At 48.9% G+C, this 19,787-nt stretch overlaps 1 protein-coding gene across 1 annotated transcript in view; it reads left to right on the top strand.

The window, feature by feature from the left end:
• rtn4rl1a (reticulon 4 receptor-like 1a) overlaps positions 1-4,711 on the top strand; it is a 72,812-nt gene extending 68,101 nt beyond the window's left edge. The window contains exons 2-3 of the mRNA XM_076031773.1: positions 2,125-2,579; positions 3,307-4,711. Of these exons, the coding sequence (XP_075887888.1) occupies positions 2,125-2,579; positions 3,307-4,197 (1,346 nt within the window). The 3' untranslated portion in view covers positions 4,198-4,711. The remainder of the gene's footprint in view (positions 1-2,124; positions 2,580-3,306) is intronic.
• The last annotated feature ends 15,076 nt before the right edge of the window (positions 4,712-19,787 follow it).

Here is a 19,787-nt window from a genome sequence, read left to right as displayed (position 1 = left end):
AGGTCATGCTGAAATGATATTGTCGTATTATATTCTATTGTTTCTTTTTTCTTACTGTGTGGCATTTTGTTTGAGTTAGTTAAAAGGACCACACGTACACCTAAACTGAAAGGTCATCCCCAACCAGATGTTCACTCTCACACTTCATATTGCGTGATATCACATTCTCATCGTATCTCATCTCAGCCCTCTTAACTCCGCTTGACCTCAAAAAACCAAATTGATATCACATAGAAAAGGGATGATCGGGTTCCAAATTTTGTTGGAGGAGTCGAACCCTGGTTCTCTGGTGTTTCACTTTTCCGACTGGACTGTCGTTCTGTTGCGATGTCATTAACACCGTGCACATTTCCTTGTGTAGCGCAGCAAGTTTGCTAATGTCGTCCCAAACTGTGCACCGCCTCCTCGTCTTAATATCAATCAATCCCAGACACTGAGGCACCAGGAGGGCCGAGCTCTTCCCCTTCGACCGCGGCTCCGATCGATGGATCGTCAAAAGAGGGGTTTTAAATCATCTTTACACTAATTAATGGGGCTTGTTTGCATTTGTTTCATCCAGCACGTACGATGATTGCAGGGTATTGATTGTGTTTGCTGGCAGACAGCAGCGTCGTCGTTGTTTTAGTTGTTGTTTGTTTTCCGTACGGGATGAAAAGGGTAGTTTTCCCAGGAGACGCGTCGCTCGTACAATATGTCTCGGGTAGAGCGAGAGAGGGGGAGAGAGAGAGAGAGAGAGAGAGAAAAGAGAGGAGCCTTCCGACACAACACACAAGCACAAATACAGGATGCTACCTGCGCGACGACAACACGCTTCACACACATGTGGGCCACTCAGGATGACGCTGATCTGGCATTTTCAGAACACAACGTTCTTTACAGAGCAGCCGTGTCCTGGTTCACATGACATCTGCTCATCACATCTGTCCACGTCACTCTCTCTCTCTCTTTCACTCACACACACACACACACACACACACACACACACACAGTGGGACACATGTCAGTACATGACATTTATACAGTCTCGTCTCCCTCTGTTGGGGAATTAGTCCAAAGATCAGCACGTCTCCGTCTCTCCATCTTTTTTATATATTATAAGTACGCAATTTCAGTTGTTGTTTTTTTTTTACAACTTTCAGATCACCCAATACATTAAAAACTTCCAAGAAGATCCAAGGCAATATAATAATTACATATTTCTACACATGTATATATATCTCAAATGAATAAGGGAGCCAAGGGAGATGTCAAGAGAGACGTCCAGCTCGAGAGGGGCTGCTGATGCTCCGCTTCTCGTCATCACATTCCCTCCTTCTCTCTGCCCTTTCTCTTTCAGCCGCTGCCCCCCTCCCCTCCTCAGTTGCCTTCCATGTGGGAGTGTATTACAGGTGTGGCACATCCTCACTTGTAAAAAAAAAAACAAAAAAACAAAAAAAAAGATTGCGGGAAGCATCGATTTCTTCGTAGCTAACCCCAGAGGGTCGCCCAGGGATGCGGCGCATGTCTCCGTGTGAGCGTTCCGCTTCATCGGGTTCGGTGCGGCGAGCGTGAGAACAGAAATATGCGCACCTTCTGTGGCAATCCTGCCGCAGCCGAGCAGCGGGGGGAAAAGGAGAACACAAGACCGCACACATGCTTTACTCTGAAGTAAAACCGGAGGATTATATTTCTTATATTTTGTGTCGTGGTTTAAATCATCAAAGCTTTTTGCAGCACTTGAAAATCTAGTGAAACTGTGCTTCCCCATCCACATCCAAAAAATAATAATAAAAAATGCATCCCTTCCACCCTCGCACCTGGAACCTGGGCCCTGGTTCACAGCTGCTTCCTGTGCTTGATGCCGACGCACAAAAGATGCTTTTGTGCATCAGGAGGCGTGGGATGAACTATGTGTGTGTGTGTGTGTGTGTGTGTGTGTGTGTGTTGTAATACATCTGCATGGAAGCGTGTCTATTGTTGTCCTTGTAAAACCACCAGAGCAAACAGTCATTCATTTGAGAAGCATCTGATAACAGAAGCTTTGCCGCCTGAATTCAATTTGTTTCTCTCCCATCGCGCTCGCTCGCTTCCTGCGACTCGTTCTCATCCCGTCTCCCCCCCCCCCCCCCCCCCACGTCTCCGCAGGTTATGGTGGGGTGGAGCTACTCCTGGTGCTGTGCGGCCTCGACCTCTCGCTGCCCTGTCCTCGCCACTGCATCTGCTACACGTCGCCCAGCACCGTCTCCTGCCAGGCGCACAACTTCCACGCCGTGCCCGAGGGTATCCCCGCCCAGAGCGAGCGCGTCTTCCTGCAGAACAACAAGATCCAGCGGCTGCTCCGCGGCCACTTCTCCCCCACCACCACCATGCTGTGGCTCTACTCTAACAACATCTCCTACATACAGCCGTCCACTTTCCACGGCTTCGACCGGCTGGAGGAGCTGGACCTGGGCGACAACAAGCACCTGAAGGCCGTGGCCTCGGACACCTTCGTGGGGCTGGGCCGCCTGCACGCCCTGCACCTCTACCACTGCGGCCTGATCAGCCTGCCTGCGGGGATTTTCTCGGGCCTCCATAATCTTCAGTATCTCTACTTACAGGTACATGGATGACGAGGCCTCCCTTTATCTCAGCTGTATATTGCATCCGCAGCCACAATCGCATTATGGAATAATCTGCCCATCATCAGCGTGGCTCAGCACTTACTACGTATGAATTGGATGCTGATCAGATGTTGCACTGTTATCCAGAGTATGGTGGGGGTGGAGGGTGAGGGGTATAAAGCAGCCCTCGCACTGCAGTAATCCACTGTGCAGCCTGTGTAATCAACAGCTACTGTATATGAAAAACTGCTGCAGGTTTCGCGTCAGAGCAGAGCTTCCCGTACAACTTCATTAATTACACAGAGGATTTAAGGGTGAAATATTTCTGCAATACATAATGAAGCTTTACTCATATTATCGACTGGGAAAAAGAATCAATAAATTGTGACCCCGAGTAGGTGTGCTAAAGCTTACAGTCTGACGGTTTGACAGCCTTTTCTTTCTTACAGCGAGTTTCGCAACCGTTCCGGGACATGCGAATCGTTCATTAAAAATGCGTCACTCCAGGCCAAGGAGGGGCTGATCACATGGAATTGGCTGATATTTTCCTGGGCTACTGCCCTCAAAAGCAGTAATAGCCTTGCATAGTAACAATTCATTGGACAGCAATGAAGGCGAACGATCCATAAAAGCGATAAAAGTGACGTAGCGAGGCAATATCCCGCAATTTATCAGCCACTTTTTTATTTCTCTCCTTCCCTTGCCCTCCTCCTCCTTGCTGTAGGACAACCAGTTGGAGTTCCTGGAGGACGATCTGTTCATCGACCTCCTCAACCTCAGCCACCTCTTCTTGCATGGCAATCGGCTCTGGAGCCTCCGCCAGAACACCTTCCGTGGTCTGGGCGTGCTGGACCGTCTGCTTCTCCACCAGAACCGCATCCAGTGGGTCGATCGGCAGGCTTTCCACGACCTGCGGCGCCTCACCACCCTCTTCCTGTTTAATAACTCCCTGACGGAGCTTTCTGGCGGAACCCTGACCCTGCTGCCGGCCCTGGAGTACCTGCGCCTTAACGACAACCCCTGGGAGTGTGACTGCAAGGCGCTGTCACTCTGGGACTGGCTACGGAGGTTCCGGGGCTCCACCTCCTCGCTGGTCTGCGTTTCACCGCCGGAGCTGCAGGGGAAGGACCTGAAAATGTTGAAGAAGGAGGAGCTGCCCACTTGCATGTCCAGCGAGGGCCATGCACGTGGCGGAGAACTGGAGCACGGCGAGTCCTTGAACCACCTGAACCGTCACCGGAACCACCACAACCACCACCAGCGGCCGTACCTGCCGCACGGGGACCAGCACAACTTGCCCTCGGCCTCGCCCCTGCCGCGGCCGCCCAAGGCGGGCCGCAGGAACTGCACCCGCCGGGGCCGCAAGGCCAAGGGCGGCCTCAACGAGGTGCAGGTGCTGCAAGAAGAGAACGACAAAGACTATTCTCCCAATGGGGGTAAATACGACCTGTCGGCCACTTCCAGGAGGAGGAACAAGTGCATCCCCAGGACTTCTGTCGGCCCACCAAGTGGGGTCCAGAGAGCCAATAGCGCAGCAGGGTCACACCTTGCTGGCTGCATTTTCCGTTTACCCTCAGCGCTTCTGTTGTCATTCGTCCACGTGATCCTGCGCTGAGGACTGGGAAGGACAATCTCGTGGTGGTGATGCAACTGTATAACTCATTCCTCCTCCTTGAACCCCGCCCCTAGCCCTTTACATGAGGCTCGCGTGCATCATCGGGTGTGTACATGAACGTGTACAGACAACATCTTGAAATATCTACAGCCAACAGGGTCCCCTGCACTATACGGCAGGGCTCTCTTCAGATCATAATCCACACACGGAAGTCAGGGAAAACAGGTTCATCCCATAACTTTAATGATGTCACCATTGGGGAGCAACAGGAAAATAAAACAGTTTGTCTCTGCAGTATCAATCGCTCAACTGGTCCAGATCGTGAAGCCGCACCAAGTAGAGGAGCAGCCATTGATAGTAGTTGGAGAAGCGTGCAATAAGGACAAAGGAATTTACAGTTCTTTGTGTAGCTCAGCGGTGCTCTCCGCGGGTGCACACCAGCTGGCAGTTCACGGCCGAGACAAAAGGCGTCGTGACGGAGCAAGGAAGTAAAGCCGACGCAAATAGCTGTAAAAACGGGTTATTGTTTGAGCAATGGGGGGTTTGAGGGGGTGTGGAAGGGTACATATTAATTGCGGAAGGTGTCTTGCTGCAAAATGAAGCCACTCTCTTGGCTCTTAGTGCGGAAGCCTTGTGAAACTGCAAGACCTACAATTCTTCAAGCTGGGCCCTCCCAGAGGGGTCTGTTGTCCTCGCCATGGCAATAGGTCCCCTTACAAGCCATTCAGAAGCAACTAATCAGGAGACGCGTCGCTAATGGTCAGTGTGTATAAGCAGATGAATGCATTTTCTTTGTTGTTGTGTGTCCACTTGAAGATACAAAACTAAGACAAAAACAAATGCTAAAAAAGCTAATAAAGCCATGCAGGTAAAAAAAAAAAAAAAAAAAGATTCCCCAGGAAGGGTTGGTCTAACCGGCCATCGGGCCAAGAGGAGGATAGACCTCGGAGATCTGCAAAGGTTTCATTTACTCTTCGGCTACGCAGACTTTATAACAGAGGCCTCAACAAGCCTTAAAGGCTAAACTATGCGTGCCAAGGAGGAAGTGCATCCTCAGCGCCGCTCACAAACCTTCAAACTCCCCTAAAACTGCCGTGCACATTCCTCTGAACTGCTGAGGGACAATGGACAGAAAATATATGCACGTGTCATCGGCATAGAGAATCATTCAATGGCTGTTTCTAGCTGGTTTGTGAGCTTTCTTTTCCTTTCCACAATATAATCAACTACTGATGCTTGGAGAGAAAAAAAACGAGTGAGAGACGTCACAGAGGCCGATGAACTCGAACAGACAGACTTTATGATCTGCGAGCCCTGATTGGACGGTTGGACATTTTTTTCATGCTGCTACGTCTGAGGGGTGCAGGGGTTGTTTAATTTTTTTTTCCCTCTTCAGACAAAAAGTAACAAGGACTAAAGAGCACTTGAGCGGGGGACACGCCGCCCCAGCGTGAACTGGAGAGGGTCGAGCTCGCACACTCCCGCTGGAGCCCGACCCTCTCGCTGCCTTCCTTCCTGCCTCGCCGAGAACCACTAACTACTGTCGGTTCGGGGATTTCAAATGTCAGAGCGGAGCAGCTCGGATGCTGAATAGCTTCTGACCATGGAACCGTTCCAGGGTCACTCACCAAGTCTCAAATGGTCTCATTACAAACCTGTACAGACACACGCGAGCTCTCTGGGTATCCTAACTAGCCAGCGATGCCAAAAAAGTCTCTTTAATTCTTATGGCGTTTGCAAACCTTCTGTGACTTCTGTTTTGAAGACAGAGAGAAAATACAAAAAAAAACCACAACAAAAAAAACAAAAACGAGTTTGCCCTTGTATGCAAAAGTGACCTATAATGTGACAAAAAGCACAAAACCACGGTGTGGCTGCCGAGCCGGCGGCGCCTGGTGTGGGATCTAGGAGCTCCTACTGGGCTCCGCCCCCTTTGTGTCTATCTTATATAAGTATTGGAGACGACGTCCCCGTCCATCTCCTGACATGTAGGATTAGAGACCCCTACTGGTGAACTTGTTTGTGCTGCCGTGAACTCAGAGGTGATGTAAATCGTGTCTGTCTATTTCCTTTTGCCAATGACTTTCTTTTGTACGAGAGGGGGAAGGAGAAGAAGAAGAAGGAAGGACGAGCCACCCATCGTGTCTCTGTGGTTCCCGGCAGCGCGCTACCGGTTCCACCTACTTTGGTTTTTTTCTTTAATTTATTCTGATTGATATTTTTTATGACTTGGATCTTTTTTATTTGTTTTTTCGCTGATTTGTACACTGAAGATGAACAGTACACAGCACCCCACCCCCCTTCCTCCTCCATCCTGCTCCTCCTCCTAATCACCCTCTCACCTCCCTCCCAGTCCCACTAACTACTTCCCGCCTCCTTTCTGTCCCGGTCTGTGGCCCCTCCCCCCTCTCCTCCTCCTCTATCGCCTTATTATTTCTCCTTCTCTCCTCATTTGTGCAATACAAATGTTTTTGTATGTGGTTATCAAACAATGCCAGACTCAAAAGCTGTTTATAAATAACATTAAACAGAAAGTGTCCTCAAATGGCTGAGGTGGTCCCCGCTTGTTTTTCTCTTTTTGCTCGCCTGCCTCCCATCACTCGTGTCGGAAGCGTGTACGTGCGCGAACGTGGCTAATAGACAGCCCTCCGTAACGAGCCCTGAGTCTGAATGATAAGGCGGTGATGGGGGTGAGAGTGGGTCGGGGGGCAGATGGGTAAAAGAGCAAAAATGAAGAAGAAAAAAAAGGTAATGGAGTCGGAACACAAATTCATCCTGAGCTGAGAGAGAAACACACCCATGTTTAACGAGGCTGCATTTTGGCCTCCTTTATGTCCTACTTTCACTCACACACTCTGCAGCCTCACATAAAATATGCATCACAGTGAAGGCTCATGTACACGCGCGCAGACGCACACATGCAGGCACAGAAACACACACCTGTCGTGCCGTATTAGCCGCGAGGGCCGCGAGGGAGGCGTCCCATGTCAGGTCAAGGTCAGGTCACATCCAGTGCGCTACGTCCACTTTGATGCTTCGCACACGGTTCACTTTTATGTGTGTGTGTGTGTGTGTGTGTATGTGTGTTTTGCACAGCTCGCTGCCTGCTTGTGTGTGTGTCCAAGTATGGCGGCTGTCACGGCAGATCCACCCTGACAGCCGGCCGGGGCAGAGGGGAAAGGTGTGCCTCTGAGAGACAGTATCGCCGCAGCGTCTGTAAAACAAAACTGACAATTCAAAAGAGAAAAAAGGAATAGGAGGGGAGGGGGGGGGGGGGGGGGGAAGAGGCGGAGGAGGAGGTAGAAGAAGGAAGAGGAAGAATGCCAGCCAGGATTTAGAAGCGGAGGGACGGGCATATCTGCAAAAGGAATCCGTGAAGTAGTTATCAGTGGAAAACAGACCAGCTGCCAGGGGAGTGTGGGAGTGTGGGGGTGTGGTGGTGGTGGTGGTGGTGGTGGGGGGCGGGGGGGTAGTGGGCATCATATGGGTGGCTGCAGCATTAGCGCCGAGTTGTGTTGTGTCAATCATGAGCTGAGACCCGGCATGGTGCAGTTCACATGTTCACTGGCAGAGAGATACTGCATCTGGCGGGAAGGAGGGAAAAAAGAGAAGAGCAAGTCTCTCCCTCGACGAGGCAGGAAATATGAAGCAGCTTCTAGAGCAGCAGCAGCACAGGAGAGCAGGACCAGTCAAAGGAATGTATACTGAGCATGTGCAGGCGGTAAAATAAGAGGATGGAAAGAGGGAGTGGTTTTGAAATGACTGATATCTGATCAGACAATCACGAGGCAGAAAATGGTTGACGCCTGTGGACAACTCGCTGAGGGACTGAAGCCACCGTTTCACAAACTGCTGCTGATCTACTGGGATCTTCACCACGTCACAAAAACCTCGAGGCTTCACAAAGAATCTCCCCTGCCCCAACACACACACACACACACACACACACACACACACACACACAAATTAATTGTTCAGGTAAAATTTCCCCCATAGTTAGCATCCATGCTAACTCTGAGCTACAACCAACTTGCAGCAGCTTTTTCTGTTGTTTTTTTTTGCTTTCTTTTGTATTTAAGAAAAGCACGAAGCAATCTCTTCCAACAAACATAACTTGTCTGTCTGTCTGTCTGTCTGTCTGTCTGTCTGTCTGTGTATGCAAAAAAACAAAAAACAAAGAAAACAGAACTAATCAATTACAAAAACGTTTTGAAAAAAATTGAGGTAGAACGAAAAAGTTCTCAGTCAGAGGTTGACATAATGGATGAGCAAGAGTTCAGACATGAGGTGCTGGCAGGGCATGGAGGCCGACTGCATAACAACAATGGGTGACACGGAGACGACGACAGAAGGAAGTTGGCGCGGCGGCGCAAACTAAGACAGCAGACACGAGAAGAAACTGAGGAATCGTGCCAGGATGAAAGTGAACGCTTGACAGAGGAGGAAAGATAATAACCAAGAGTGGGAGGGAAAACAAATGGCAAACAAAAGAGGGAGAGCAAGTGCGACGGGAACACAAAGAGGAGGAGCAGCCAGTGACACATGACAGCGAGGGAGGCGAGGGAGCAAAGTGGTAACGGCAGAGTGACGAGATGCAGGAGACATCAGGAGAGGTCGTGGAGGAGACCATCAGAGGAGCCGAGGAGGAGGTGCGCAGGGGGTGCAGAGGGGGAGGGAATTAGAGGAGAAAACAAAAGGTCTCAAGGAAATAGCAGCGGTGAAGGAGAGAGGCCGTCCGCCGAGACGCATGTACACAGGCTTCATGATCAAACAGGGGAACAGCTCATCCACTAGTTTTCGGTCCCTAAGCCGAGGATCTGAAATAGCCGCATGTGAATATTTATACATGCCTACGTTTTTTCTTCCAAAGGCAAAGAGGCCAAGCAAAATTGATTTCTTCGTGGCGAATCCCTCAAGAGTTGAGACTCGGCAAAAGAAAAAAAGCAGAGAGAGCGAGGCAGAGCGGTGGTGGAGGAAAGAAAAACGAAATAAAGCTCCGCTCAATACGAGAATAGAGGTTTTTGACAAAGAGGGAGAAACTTCAATTAAAGGCTCTTCTCACCAGCCGAGAGTGAAGCTGGAAGAGTCACATTTAGAGAGTGATAATAATCTGATTCTCTTTCCTTATGTTGACAAGCCTTATTGCGCAAATGAAGCAACAGTTAAATGACTCCAGCGATAAATGACTGACCCCCATCGCTCTGGATAGCGACACACACAGGCAACACCGGCTGAACCAACAGGACGATTACAAACGCTCAATGCCCAGGGGAAGAAGGGTGTCGGGGGGGTCACTGATTTCATTTCCACTTTGTACCCTCAAGTTCTTTCCGCCTTTTATTATCGTCACATTATAGTACGCATGGCGCCGGACGAGGCAGGAGACACCGAGACCTTTGGCCAGCGCCCAGCTTCAGAGGTTGGAGTAGTAAAAAAAACAAAAAACGGAAGAGATAAATGAGGGATCAGAGTGAACCCATGAGGGTCTCTGTGGTGAGAAATCTTTCAAGCCGACTGACCCGAGTGAAACGCTGCAGCGGCAGCAGGGAGTGCAGATCACAGCACAGTTGTGCAAAAACTGGAAATTAAACCAAAGCAGAAATTTATTCCATCGGCCCGTCATACACACTTAGTTGTTACCGTTAGCTGCATCGCATCACTGCACATGGTAAAAACACAAGAAAAAAATGTGCACGACCCAAGCTTCGTGTACAGGTTCCAAATGAAGATTGATCTGTTAGTCTGTCTGATTGACTTTTAGTCAATTTTCTGTGTGGCTTATTCATCAGCTCTAACAAACCCAGTTGAAATGTCTTGATTTCCTTTTGAAACCATCATTTCACGCCACGGTTGAAACGCCATGCAAACGTCCCCCACTCAAAACACATGATTGCTATTTGAAATTTCCCTTTCACTCCCAGGCCGCTCCCACGACGTCGCCGACCGCGGATAGCGCCCCCTGTCCAGCTGTGCGACCTCTGTCGTGCAGCGGCTCACGTGCCTTAGCGGCGCTTCCTTCCCTGCATGGGCCATTTAACACCATGGCCATCTCCTCGGGCAGCGCCGCGCTCGTTGCAGGGAGATATCGGATTCTAATTAGCATTAGGGAGGAAGTGCAGCCGAGCAAACCGACGGCTCTCGATGCAAAAAATCCAAAAGTGCCATCGGATGCAACGGTGGTAAAAAACAAAGAGCGAGGCCACGGTGGGAGACGCTTGCAGCCTCGCGGCCGACTCGTCTCGTTGCGAGGGAGACCGGAGGCAGTGCGCATGAATATGCAGCTGTCCTCGTAATCTGCTCTGCATGCACGGCGAATCAAAAGTGTCAGTATGTTTTCATCAGTTTTGGAGTCTTGCTGCAGCTTTATTAAATCTTTCATCATCCTGGATGGGGGTTTTAAATAAGTCAAGTCACTGAGTGTGCAAGATATTTATGTTTCCAGCTGCATTTTTAATGCGCCGCTTCCCTCTCAAACCAAACAAAAGCAGATGTCTAAACTAATTCAAGTCTTTGGGGTTGTTGGTTTTTTTTTCTGTCATCACTGTGGTTAAACGTCACGGACAGATCGTTGATGAACACGGCTGAAACTTAATCAGTCATTTGGAGGAAATGATTGGTACTTATTGCAGCGTATTTGTTTGTAGACATAGAAAAATCCTCCCGGTTCACAATTTCTTCTCATTTGACACAAATCATACCTGTGGGAGGGCGTGCTGGAGAAAGAAAAGGTCTTCCTCATTCAGTGGGTACACCAGGTCCTCTCAGGATGTGCAGATATGGAAGTGGACCAGCTCCAAAAACACTCAGGAACCTGCAGACATGTGACCCATGAGTCCAGTTGTAAAAAGCAGAATGTAGAACTGTATGTGACAGCAGTGTGAGTCACATGGCATATATGATATTTTTCAAGCTTATTTCATGCCGCCGCCGCCGTCCGGTGTCTCTCGGGTCAGACGAGTTCAGGATGCCAGAAAGAAAAACTTGGTCACTGAATCATTTTATCTGAAAAATATTCTGCATTTCTCCATCTGCCTTTTCCTGCTTCTCCCACCCCTAAAAACGAAGGTCGGGGAGGGGGGTTAAAAATACCACCCAGAGCTTCTCCGCTAATGGGGTCCTATCTATTATTTCTGAGTGCCCTGCTGTTTGGGAGGGCTGGAAGGAGACAGTGTCTCCCTTTTAGCTCTCCACTTGCCTCCACGACTACCTGTCCCACTCTGATTCCTACAACATAAGCATTTCTTGATTATCAATTATTTGCAGAGTTTTTTGGAACTGGTGTCATTTCCAGGAACCATTTCTTTAACCTCTTGTCACTGTTTTTATGGCGCATGCACCCACTGACTGAGGGATATTTCATCGCTAGACTTTGGGCCCTTTGGCAGCAACAATATTTGGTTTAACACATCATGTTTTTCACATCATCATTTTCTATCTTCTCAGTTCATTTCTGACATCATCATTACAACACAGCATTTAAAACATTGAGTTCAGCTATGACACAGTGGGGAAAGACCATTGCAGAGGCCTACAGTATGTGTCAATTGGAACAACCTTCTACCAGATAATACATATGTCCCGCTGCATTTGGTATTATATTCTAGACAACATGGAACGTTTTTCAACGCACAAGTTTCTGGCAAAAAGGATTGTAGCAACACACAAAGTGACGTCAGACTAGCGGTAGACAGAGCAGTAGTTGGGCTAACACGTTACCTATGCCAACAACAAACGTGATGGACGACAACGATAACGGCGCCTTGCTAAGCTCGATGGATGAGAAATTTACATTTATAAAACAGTGGGACGGAAGCCTGGATGAGAGCGCTGCTCTGTGCAAACGATGCCACAACTAGTTTGCATACCACCAGTTATCCAGGCTTCTGGTACCACCTAAATGCGCAACACGTAGCAGAACACATAGCCAGTACAAGCACTGGAGTTAGCAATAACGTCAGAACAAGATGTGACCAAATCATTTGCGCTACTTACTTAAGTGTCCGTACTTAAGTAAGTACAGTGCAAGAAAGTAAGTAAGAAAAAGAAATACTGAAGTATATAATATATCTATATATATGTATATGTATATGTACATTTCTGAGAACAACTCCAAGTGCAGGGAAACTTATTGAATGAAGTGATTCTAAAACCAGAGGTCCGACCGATTTGCAGTTGCTGAGGCACAGCAGGCGTATTTTCTCAGCTCAGCCAACAACGCTGGAAAAACCAGAGCCAATGGGCTGATAAGAAAAAGAAAAGCAGCAGCAGATGGTAATCAGCAGCTAAACGACGACAAGAAGACTGACGGCAAGCGACGGCAAGAAACTTGTTCCGTGAGGTCAGAACATTTCTTTTTAAACTGAATTATTGTATCCAACAATAAAAACCAACGTCAAAAACAATTTGCAGCGGCTTCTTATAAACGGGTAGCGAGGGAGAAAAAAAAATGTTCATGAACCTCAGTCTGAACCGGCAGCGAGCAACTTTCTCTTTTTTTCCTTTGTTTTCTTTTTTTGTTAAATAATTATGAAGCAAACATCAAAATAGAACGCAGCACAGTGGCCGAAAAGGAAAAAAAAAAGGACTGTTCTGAGTGTTTCCTCTCGCTATTCATGCAGCCACGGGGCACAGAGCTTTTTCCAGGCAAGGTGTTTGGCATTTAATTAGTCTGAAGAGCGGAACACATAAAAACAAGGCGATTTCACACGATGTGAGTGCACACCACATTAATTGTGGAGCAGAAAATAACATCCCTGTGCGTGTGTGCCTGCTGTGCATACACAAGGCTGTGGCGGTGCTTGTGCTTGACCCACCCGCCAACTCAGCAGCCGCCTGGGCTGTTTGTGTTTATGTAAATACGCGGCAAATAGCTTGAAAGTCACTTATGGAGGTTTTTCCGACCGAAAAGAAAAAAAAGAGGGAGGGTGGGGGGTGGGGGGTTGGGGAATATTCCTGCCAGTGTAGCTCAGGGTAGCCTAGTTGTTATGCAGCGTGTCAGTGCTTCATAAACAGGCCGGTCCGGCCGAGTGCAGGCGGTGAGTCAGGATGTTCCGACGCTCCGCGGCATTGCGTGTCGCTTGCCCGACGTCTCCCGTGGCGACGCTGCCGGCGCTGCGGCTGCAGGTCCTCGGCTCAGGAGCGTCTGACAGCGCCGCTCTCTGCTACAAGCAGTACCCACCTCCCCCACACACTCCCTCCAACCCCCACGCATGATTTCACAAACACTTCTTCAGTCCAAGGCCGCCTGGTTGGCAGCGTGACGAGGCCGCAGGTTGCAGCAGCTGCAGCGGCAGCGCAGCCTCTCAAGCTTTGCGTCTCCAACATTCACGACACTGAATGTTTCAACGGTTGATTCACTGGGTGGCTCGCTTGCAAATGAGGTGATACTGCGCCCTCCCACAGCCGAGGCTGATCTCAACGTTTCACATCAGCGGCGAGGCTCTGATGCCCTGCGTGAACGGAGACGCTCGTGTCAGGAAGGTCATCCGACGTTAAGGCCCACCGCTAATTAAACACGCCGATAAATTCTATATGACTCGCTGCTGCGGCCCCTGAAGGGAACGGCTGAAAGAAAAGCGGGAAGAGGTGAGGTTCTAAAGCCAAAGGTCAAAGGTTGATGATTCGTGATCGGCCTCTCTTTTTGCTTTCCTGCAGCCCTTTCAAAACAGGTTATGTAAGTGCTGAGAAAACAGTTGGCACTCAGTGAAAACACCCTGAGGGTTAAAAAAGAAACGGCCCACCGATGGGAAATGAAAAAGGCAGGCGGTTCTTTAGCATTCTGAATGTGATTCTTCAGCCGCCAAACAGCTTTGAAAAAGGGGAAGCTGTTACTCTGACATAACCAATAATAAATAAACCAATAAAAGAAAAAAACAACAATAACAAGAGATTACAAACAACATGAGGCCTAAATAAGCACAGCCAAACTGTGTCCTATGTCAGCATTTTATGACATGAAGAAGTGGCAGGTTTTTCAAAGATGAGAGCATATGGCTCAACAAAGAAGTATATTTCTCTCAGAACAATCAGGACCAGTCGGTGGACAGCAGCAGACCAACCAGTCCCACTTTGAATTTGGCATAAAATAAAGTATTTTCTGTCGTATCAAACAAAACAAGACTGCGACAGCAGAGCAGCAGGGCATGCGTTTGCGAGCCGCGGCCCAGTGCAGCGGCCGGAGCATCAGACTATCTCTTGGTGCAGTAGGCTGAACCCACAATAGGGCCAATGAGGCCTTAGCGCACACAATACCGAGTCTGTCCTTCTTAAAGTCAAGTATGACTTTCATCTGGCAATGGACACTGGGTGATGCTCAGCTGTAATCCTCTTAGCCCAGAGAGCAGGTTTCCACTCGGCGCCGCTCCGGTTTTGATCGGCTGCCTCAGAAAGTGGCTGTGAGGTCGCACACAGAAGGTGCACAGCAGGGAGAAATCAAACGACAGGAAGAAAAAAAAAAAACATGTTTTCTTGGGTTCCATCAGCAATCTGCTTCTGAAGGGCAGATTTCATCATGCAGTACATCACTCTCTCTCTCTCACACACACACACACACACACACCACACTGCGATCTGGAGTGGCTTTAATGTGTGATCCAGTTTTTTTTCTTTATTCAGTTCAATCCAAGCTTCATTTTCATTTTCACATTTTAAAAAAACAAAAAAAGAGGACGGTACTTTATCGGTTTTAACGATACACATTTTTAAGTTTACTTCTGACTATTTGAGAGTTTCAATAGAACGCTGCATTGAGGACGTGGCCGGCAACCACAGCCACATCAACCCTCAAGCTGTTGCCAAGCAGCTCGAGTGACTCTGCAAAATCTAAAGGGTCCTATTTTAACGCAACCACCTTTTTTTCCCTCCACTTTCCACCGTTCCCAGTCAGACGAGGCTTCCACTTTTAAACAAAGTCATTCAACGATAAACCAGAATCGTTGAATCAGCATCCCGCCAAATCACTACCTTGGTAAATTATTTTACTCTTGAAGGATGCTGGTGTCCGTTCAGTAATGCAGCGTTATCTATTAGAGCGCTGATGGGAAATGTGTGCTGCGTGAGCTTCGGTCGGCCTGGGCGCTCGAGCGGGGAGGTGAGGGGGGGGGGAGCACTCCTCAGGAGTGGCTGATATTCTCAGGAATGCTTCCAATTAAGGGATTCTGAGCCTCTTATTAATGGAAGCAAAGGCTACGCATTTGTAAAATGAAAGGCCGGGCAGAGAGCAGGAGAATGAGGACCAGCGCCTGGAGCTTCTTCACTGCGCGAACGTCGAGCTTTTGCCAGCCATCACGGCAACGCTGGCAAAAATAAAATAAAATGGTGGATATTGGAGAGGAACAAGAAAGTTTCTTGTCATTCTCGTCCTTATCTTGTAATCTATACAGTTCCTCTGCGCTGGCCGCATGCTTTCATTCACCTCCGGTTTAATCTGCCTTCCTCTCGAAACAAAAGAGTGGGGTCGCATGGTGCCGGGCACCCAGCACATTGTTTATTTGGTAGCGATTGATTTAAAGACGGCTTGGCCTTTGTGTTCCTCCTCAAGGTCGGAACACTGACAATGTGTTGCCATGGTTTTCAAAGAAAGATTCTTCACTGGGGTGCCAGAGTTTATTGAGAACGTTGTAGAGCGAAGGGCCTCCGTTGACCGCAGGCAAGTAACGAACGTACGCCAACGTCACTGAAACGCCTCCTGGAGGTCAATCCATCGCGGGAAAAAAATTCTGACTGGATCTGAATGTCGTCTCCTCCTAAGACGAGCCGACCCACCATTCCTACAATTCTTCCAGCCTTGGAGTCAGGAGAGCACAAAGGCCCCCCGCACCGCTGTTGCGTAGCTGCATAGCACCTCGTGCAATTCAGCTCAGCTGCTATTTCTCCAAGGACCAAACAACAGCCGGAGGCACAAAAGCATGAGACGGATGGAATTTCCGTCTCCCAGGAGGAGTCGTCTCAAGGAAAACATCTCCCGTCCCTTGTTTTCACTGAGCTCCAGTGAAGGTGGAGGGTATCTCACCTTCTCAGCGGCAGCGCAAGTCTAAAAATACCTGTGCAGGGGGAGGCGTTCAAGGTTTCAAATGTACCAGATTTGACAGGCCAAAAACTGTGGGGAACATCTGCAAGGAACAGCGAGCGAACGTGGAGCGACTCCAGCAGAAAGAGCCGGCAGACACGCAGAAAGCTTTTGAGCTTCAGTCGAGAGTTGGAATCGCCTGACACGCCGGAGGGAACGTGTCCCAAGTCGGTGACATTTAACACATAGCCATGTGCGAACGCACCTCAGCGCCTGCAGAAGCCAAGTGGCGACAGCATGAGGCCTCGGATTGGTGCGAACGGTGGCGCGGGGACACGTGTAGCGCTGCCCGCGCTGTGTTCACCTCGACTCCTGCCAGAGCCGTTCAGAAGAAGAGGAGAGCCGGTGGATGCTCTTCTACTATTGACCAGATAATGTTGTGCATTGAGCGGGCTAAAAGTGATTCAAACTAGAACTTTTTAAGAAGGACGGGCACAATTTCTTGAAATCACAGCGAACCAGCTGCATTGCAAATTTAGAGTTGGAAAAGGCTCTTGCACAGAATTCATAGAGCCCCAATAGCATGATGGCTTTATTTTTCCTTGGTTTGCGCACATTATGCATGGATGAATATGCACAATGCAAAAAAAACACAAAAAGTCAGAAACAAATACTCAACAAATCATTGCCCTAATTGCAAAACGTCCCCAAACTAAAGGGAAATGTCCCTGTCCCTTTGACAAAGTGTTTCATTGGAGGAGACGTGCTGTGTCTCTTATCTCCAGGAAGAGGAAGCTCTGTGGCCGGCCGCCTGCAGCAGATGAGCAATGAGCCCTCTGGCTCTTCACGTTCGAAGCTTAATGGAGAAAATTCTTTGGCACAAAGCCAAACACATTACACCAAAGGGGTTTGTTAAGTGTTGTGAGTCATTTGGATGCTCAGAATGGAAGCTCCTCTTTGAGTTTTATTTACTTGTTTTGTTTTGTTTTTGTTTTTTTTACCCCACTTTTGTCTCAAGACGAGTTTGCACGGCACAAAGTCGTCCCTGCAGTCCTGCGTCTCACTCCGGGTGAAGTTGCTGTGGTTGTTTTACAAGATGCCGCTGAAGGAGACACGGCGTCAGGAAACGCTCTTGTGGGTCAGAAGAGTGTGGTAACGCAGTGATGACATCTGCACGCAACACATCTGAGTCGCAAGTGGCAGTGTGACTTTGAATGTTTTGCCTTGTTTCACTTTCTGCCTCTTTAATTTTTCACCATCTCAGAAGCTTTTATTTCTCTTTGTGTTACTCTGATGTATTGTTGCCGCTCTGCTTTAATTCTGTCTTTTTCACTATTGCGATATCATTATACCATTTTGTAATAAATAAATACATATACCCACAAATACATACATATATATTTGTGTTTGTATGTGTATGTAATATACGTCTGTGAGCGTGTTATTATTGAATATAACCCATGATCTAAAACAAATGCAGTTTCCCCCTGTAAACTATGAACTCATTTGTTTTGGGCTTTTTCTTGAAAGAAAAAGAGAAATATATTAGAGAAGCTGGACCACTTCCTGCTGCACAAAATATCGAGTCATCGAACTGCAAACAGACGGCGGCTTATTAGTTGGCTGGAGGGAAAAATGACGGAGAGAAAGAAAAAAAAAAACAACTGCACGCTCGTTCTGTCAAGTCATCCGAGCTCCTCTAATGACGCTGAACCTGGATTCAACCTGAGGTTCATACGGCGCCGTTATCAGAGGCTCAGCCAGCAGGGAGGCGAGTGCCTTGTAGTTCAGACAAGCCAGAGCGTGTTTGCCGCCACTAAACCGCAGCCAACGCTGCTTTTACTCCTGCTTGTCTGGAGAACACAGCCCGTCATAACAAGCTTCAACTTCATTCAAAGACCACGGAGGAGGAGGAGGGGGAGGGGGAGGATGGGGAGGAGGGGGCGGAGGGAGAGGAGGAGGAGGAGGAGGGAGAGGATGGGGAGGAGGGAGAGGAGGAGGAGGAGGAGGAGGGGGCAGAGGACAAGGAGGAGGAAGAGGAGGAAGAGTGGGAGAGGGAGGAAAAGGAGGAAGAAGAGGAGAAGAGGGAGGACAAGGAGGAGGTGGAGGAAGCGGAGGAGGAGGGAGAGGAGGAGGAGGTGAATGAGGAGGAGGCAGAGAAAGAGGCGGAGGACGAGGGGGTGGAGGAGGAGGAGGAGGAGAACCGGTGCGTGGCTGTGCTGACGTTTGGAGAAGGAGGGGGAGGGGCACAATGAGGCTGCGTACTGCCAAAGAGGAAAATAAATAAATAAATAAATAAATAAAACTCCCACTAGAAAGCTATTACTCATGCTAAACATTGACTGTCACTTCCTGTTTCTCCTCGCCTCGCCTGCGTGCCCATTAACGTCTGAGGGGGTAAAGTGACAGAATAGAATTTTTCTCTCTTTTTTCTCCTTCCCTCTTTCTTATCGTCGCGATTAATTCATTATTTATTTTCCGCCGGAGAAGAGAAGCTGTCAGCAGATTATGTGGGAGGACGGCAACTTGACAAGATTTGTCGCATCTCGCTTCCGCCCCTCCTGCTCCGTCTCTTTCCGCTGCCGTGTCACACGTGTGCGCACGCGCACATACTCACACACACACTTCACAGGCCCACTCTATCAGGAGCCCGTGAAGATGGACGCACAGATAAACAAGCCGGTTCAGCTGCGTTCTGCTCTTTCTCTCATCATCATCATCATCTTCATCTTCTTTTTCTTCATCATCATCATCTTCGTCATCACCATCATCATCTTCACCACTGCCAGAGCCTCTCTCTCTCTCTCCTCTCTCTCTCTCTCTCTCTCTCCAGCTTTTATTCCTCCCATCAAACCCTCTCGACTTCCTGCATCAGCCTCTGCTGGCTTCTGTCTGTTGCTGCTCCTCGACTCTGTCGCTTCTCGCCGTGTCTTCAGTCTCGGCTCCTCGCCGCCACCGCTCCTCCTCCTCGCCAAGCTCCTGGGATTTCTACATTTGAAGTGCTTGCACCTCCTGCTGTTCCAGCTCATCCTCACCCTCTCTCCCCCCACCTCCTCTATTTCTGTCTCCCCTCTCCTCCTCCTCCTCTCTTCTTCTTAACCTCAATCTCTACTTCTTCACCCATCCCCCACCCCCTCCTGATGTTGCTGGTCTCACCACTTGCACCAGCAGCATCAGGAGGACTATAAGGAGGAGGAGGCGGAGGAGGAGGAGAAGAAGGAGGAGAAGATGGAGAAGGGAGGAAGAGGAGAAGGAGGAGGAAGAGCAGGAGGGGGAGAAGGAGGAGAAGAGGTGGAGGAGGAGGAGGAAAAAATAGAGGAGGAGGAGGAAGAGGAGAGACACCTACCCATATCGGCCTGTGTCACTCCTTTTGGCCCTTTTTCATCAGTTTTCTTTCTGTGCCAGAGATCTGTCACTTCCTCCCTCCTTGTCGGCTAAATCACCTCCCTGCCTGCAGTGTCTCTCTGCGTGAGACTCCTCCTGTGTTCCGCTGTCACAAAGTTCCTCTAAGGATTTTCTGGCGGCAGCGGCCCCAGAAAAAAAGACTTTCAAGTTGCTTTCATGTACGCTTCAGTGAAAGAAA

Source organism: Nelusetta ayraudi, unplaced genomic scaffold (assembly GCF_046127955.1).
Source record: "Nelusetta ayraudi isolate G7.1 ecotype Tasmania unplaced genomic scaffold, CSIRO-AGI_Nayr_v1 ptg000033l, whole genome shotgun sequence".
In the NCBI taxonomy this organism is placed as follows: domain Eukaryota; kingdom Metazoa; phylum Chordata; class Actinopteri; order Tetraodontiformes; family Monacanthidae; genus Nelusetta; species Nelusetta ayraudi.
This window is presented reverse-complemented; position numbering and strand designations above follow the sequence as displayed.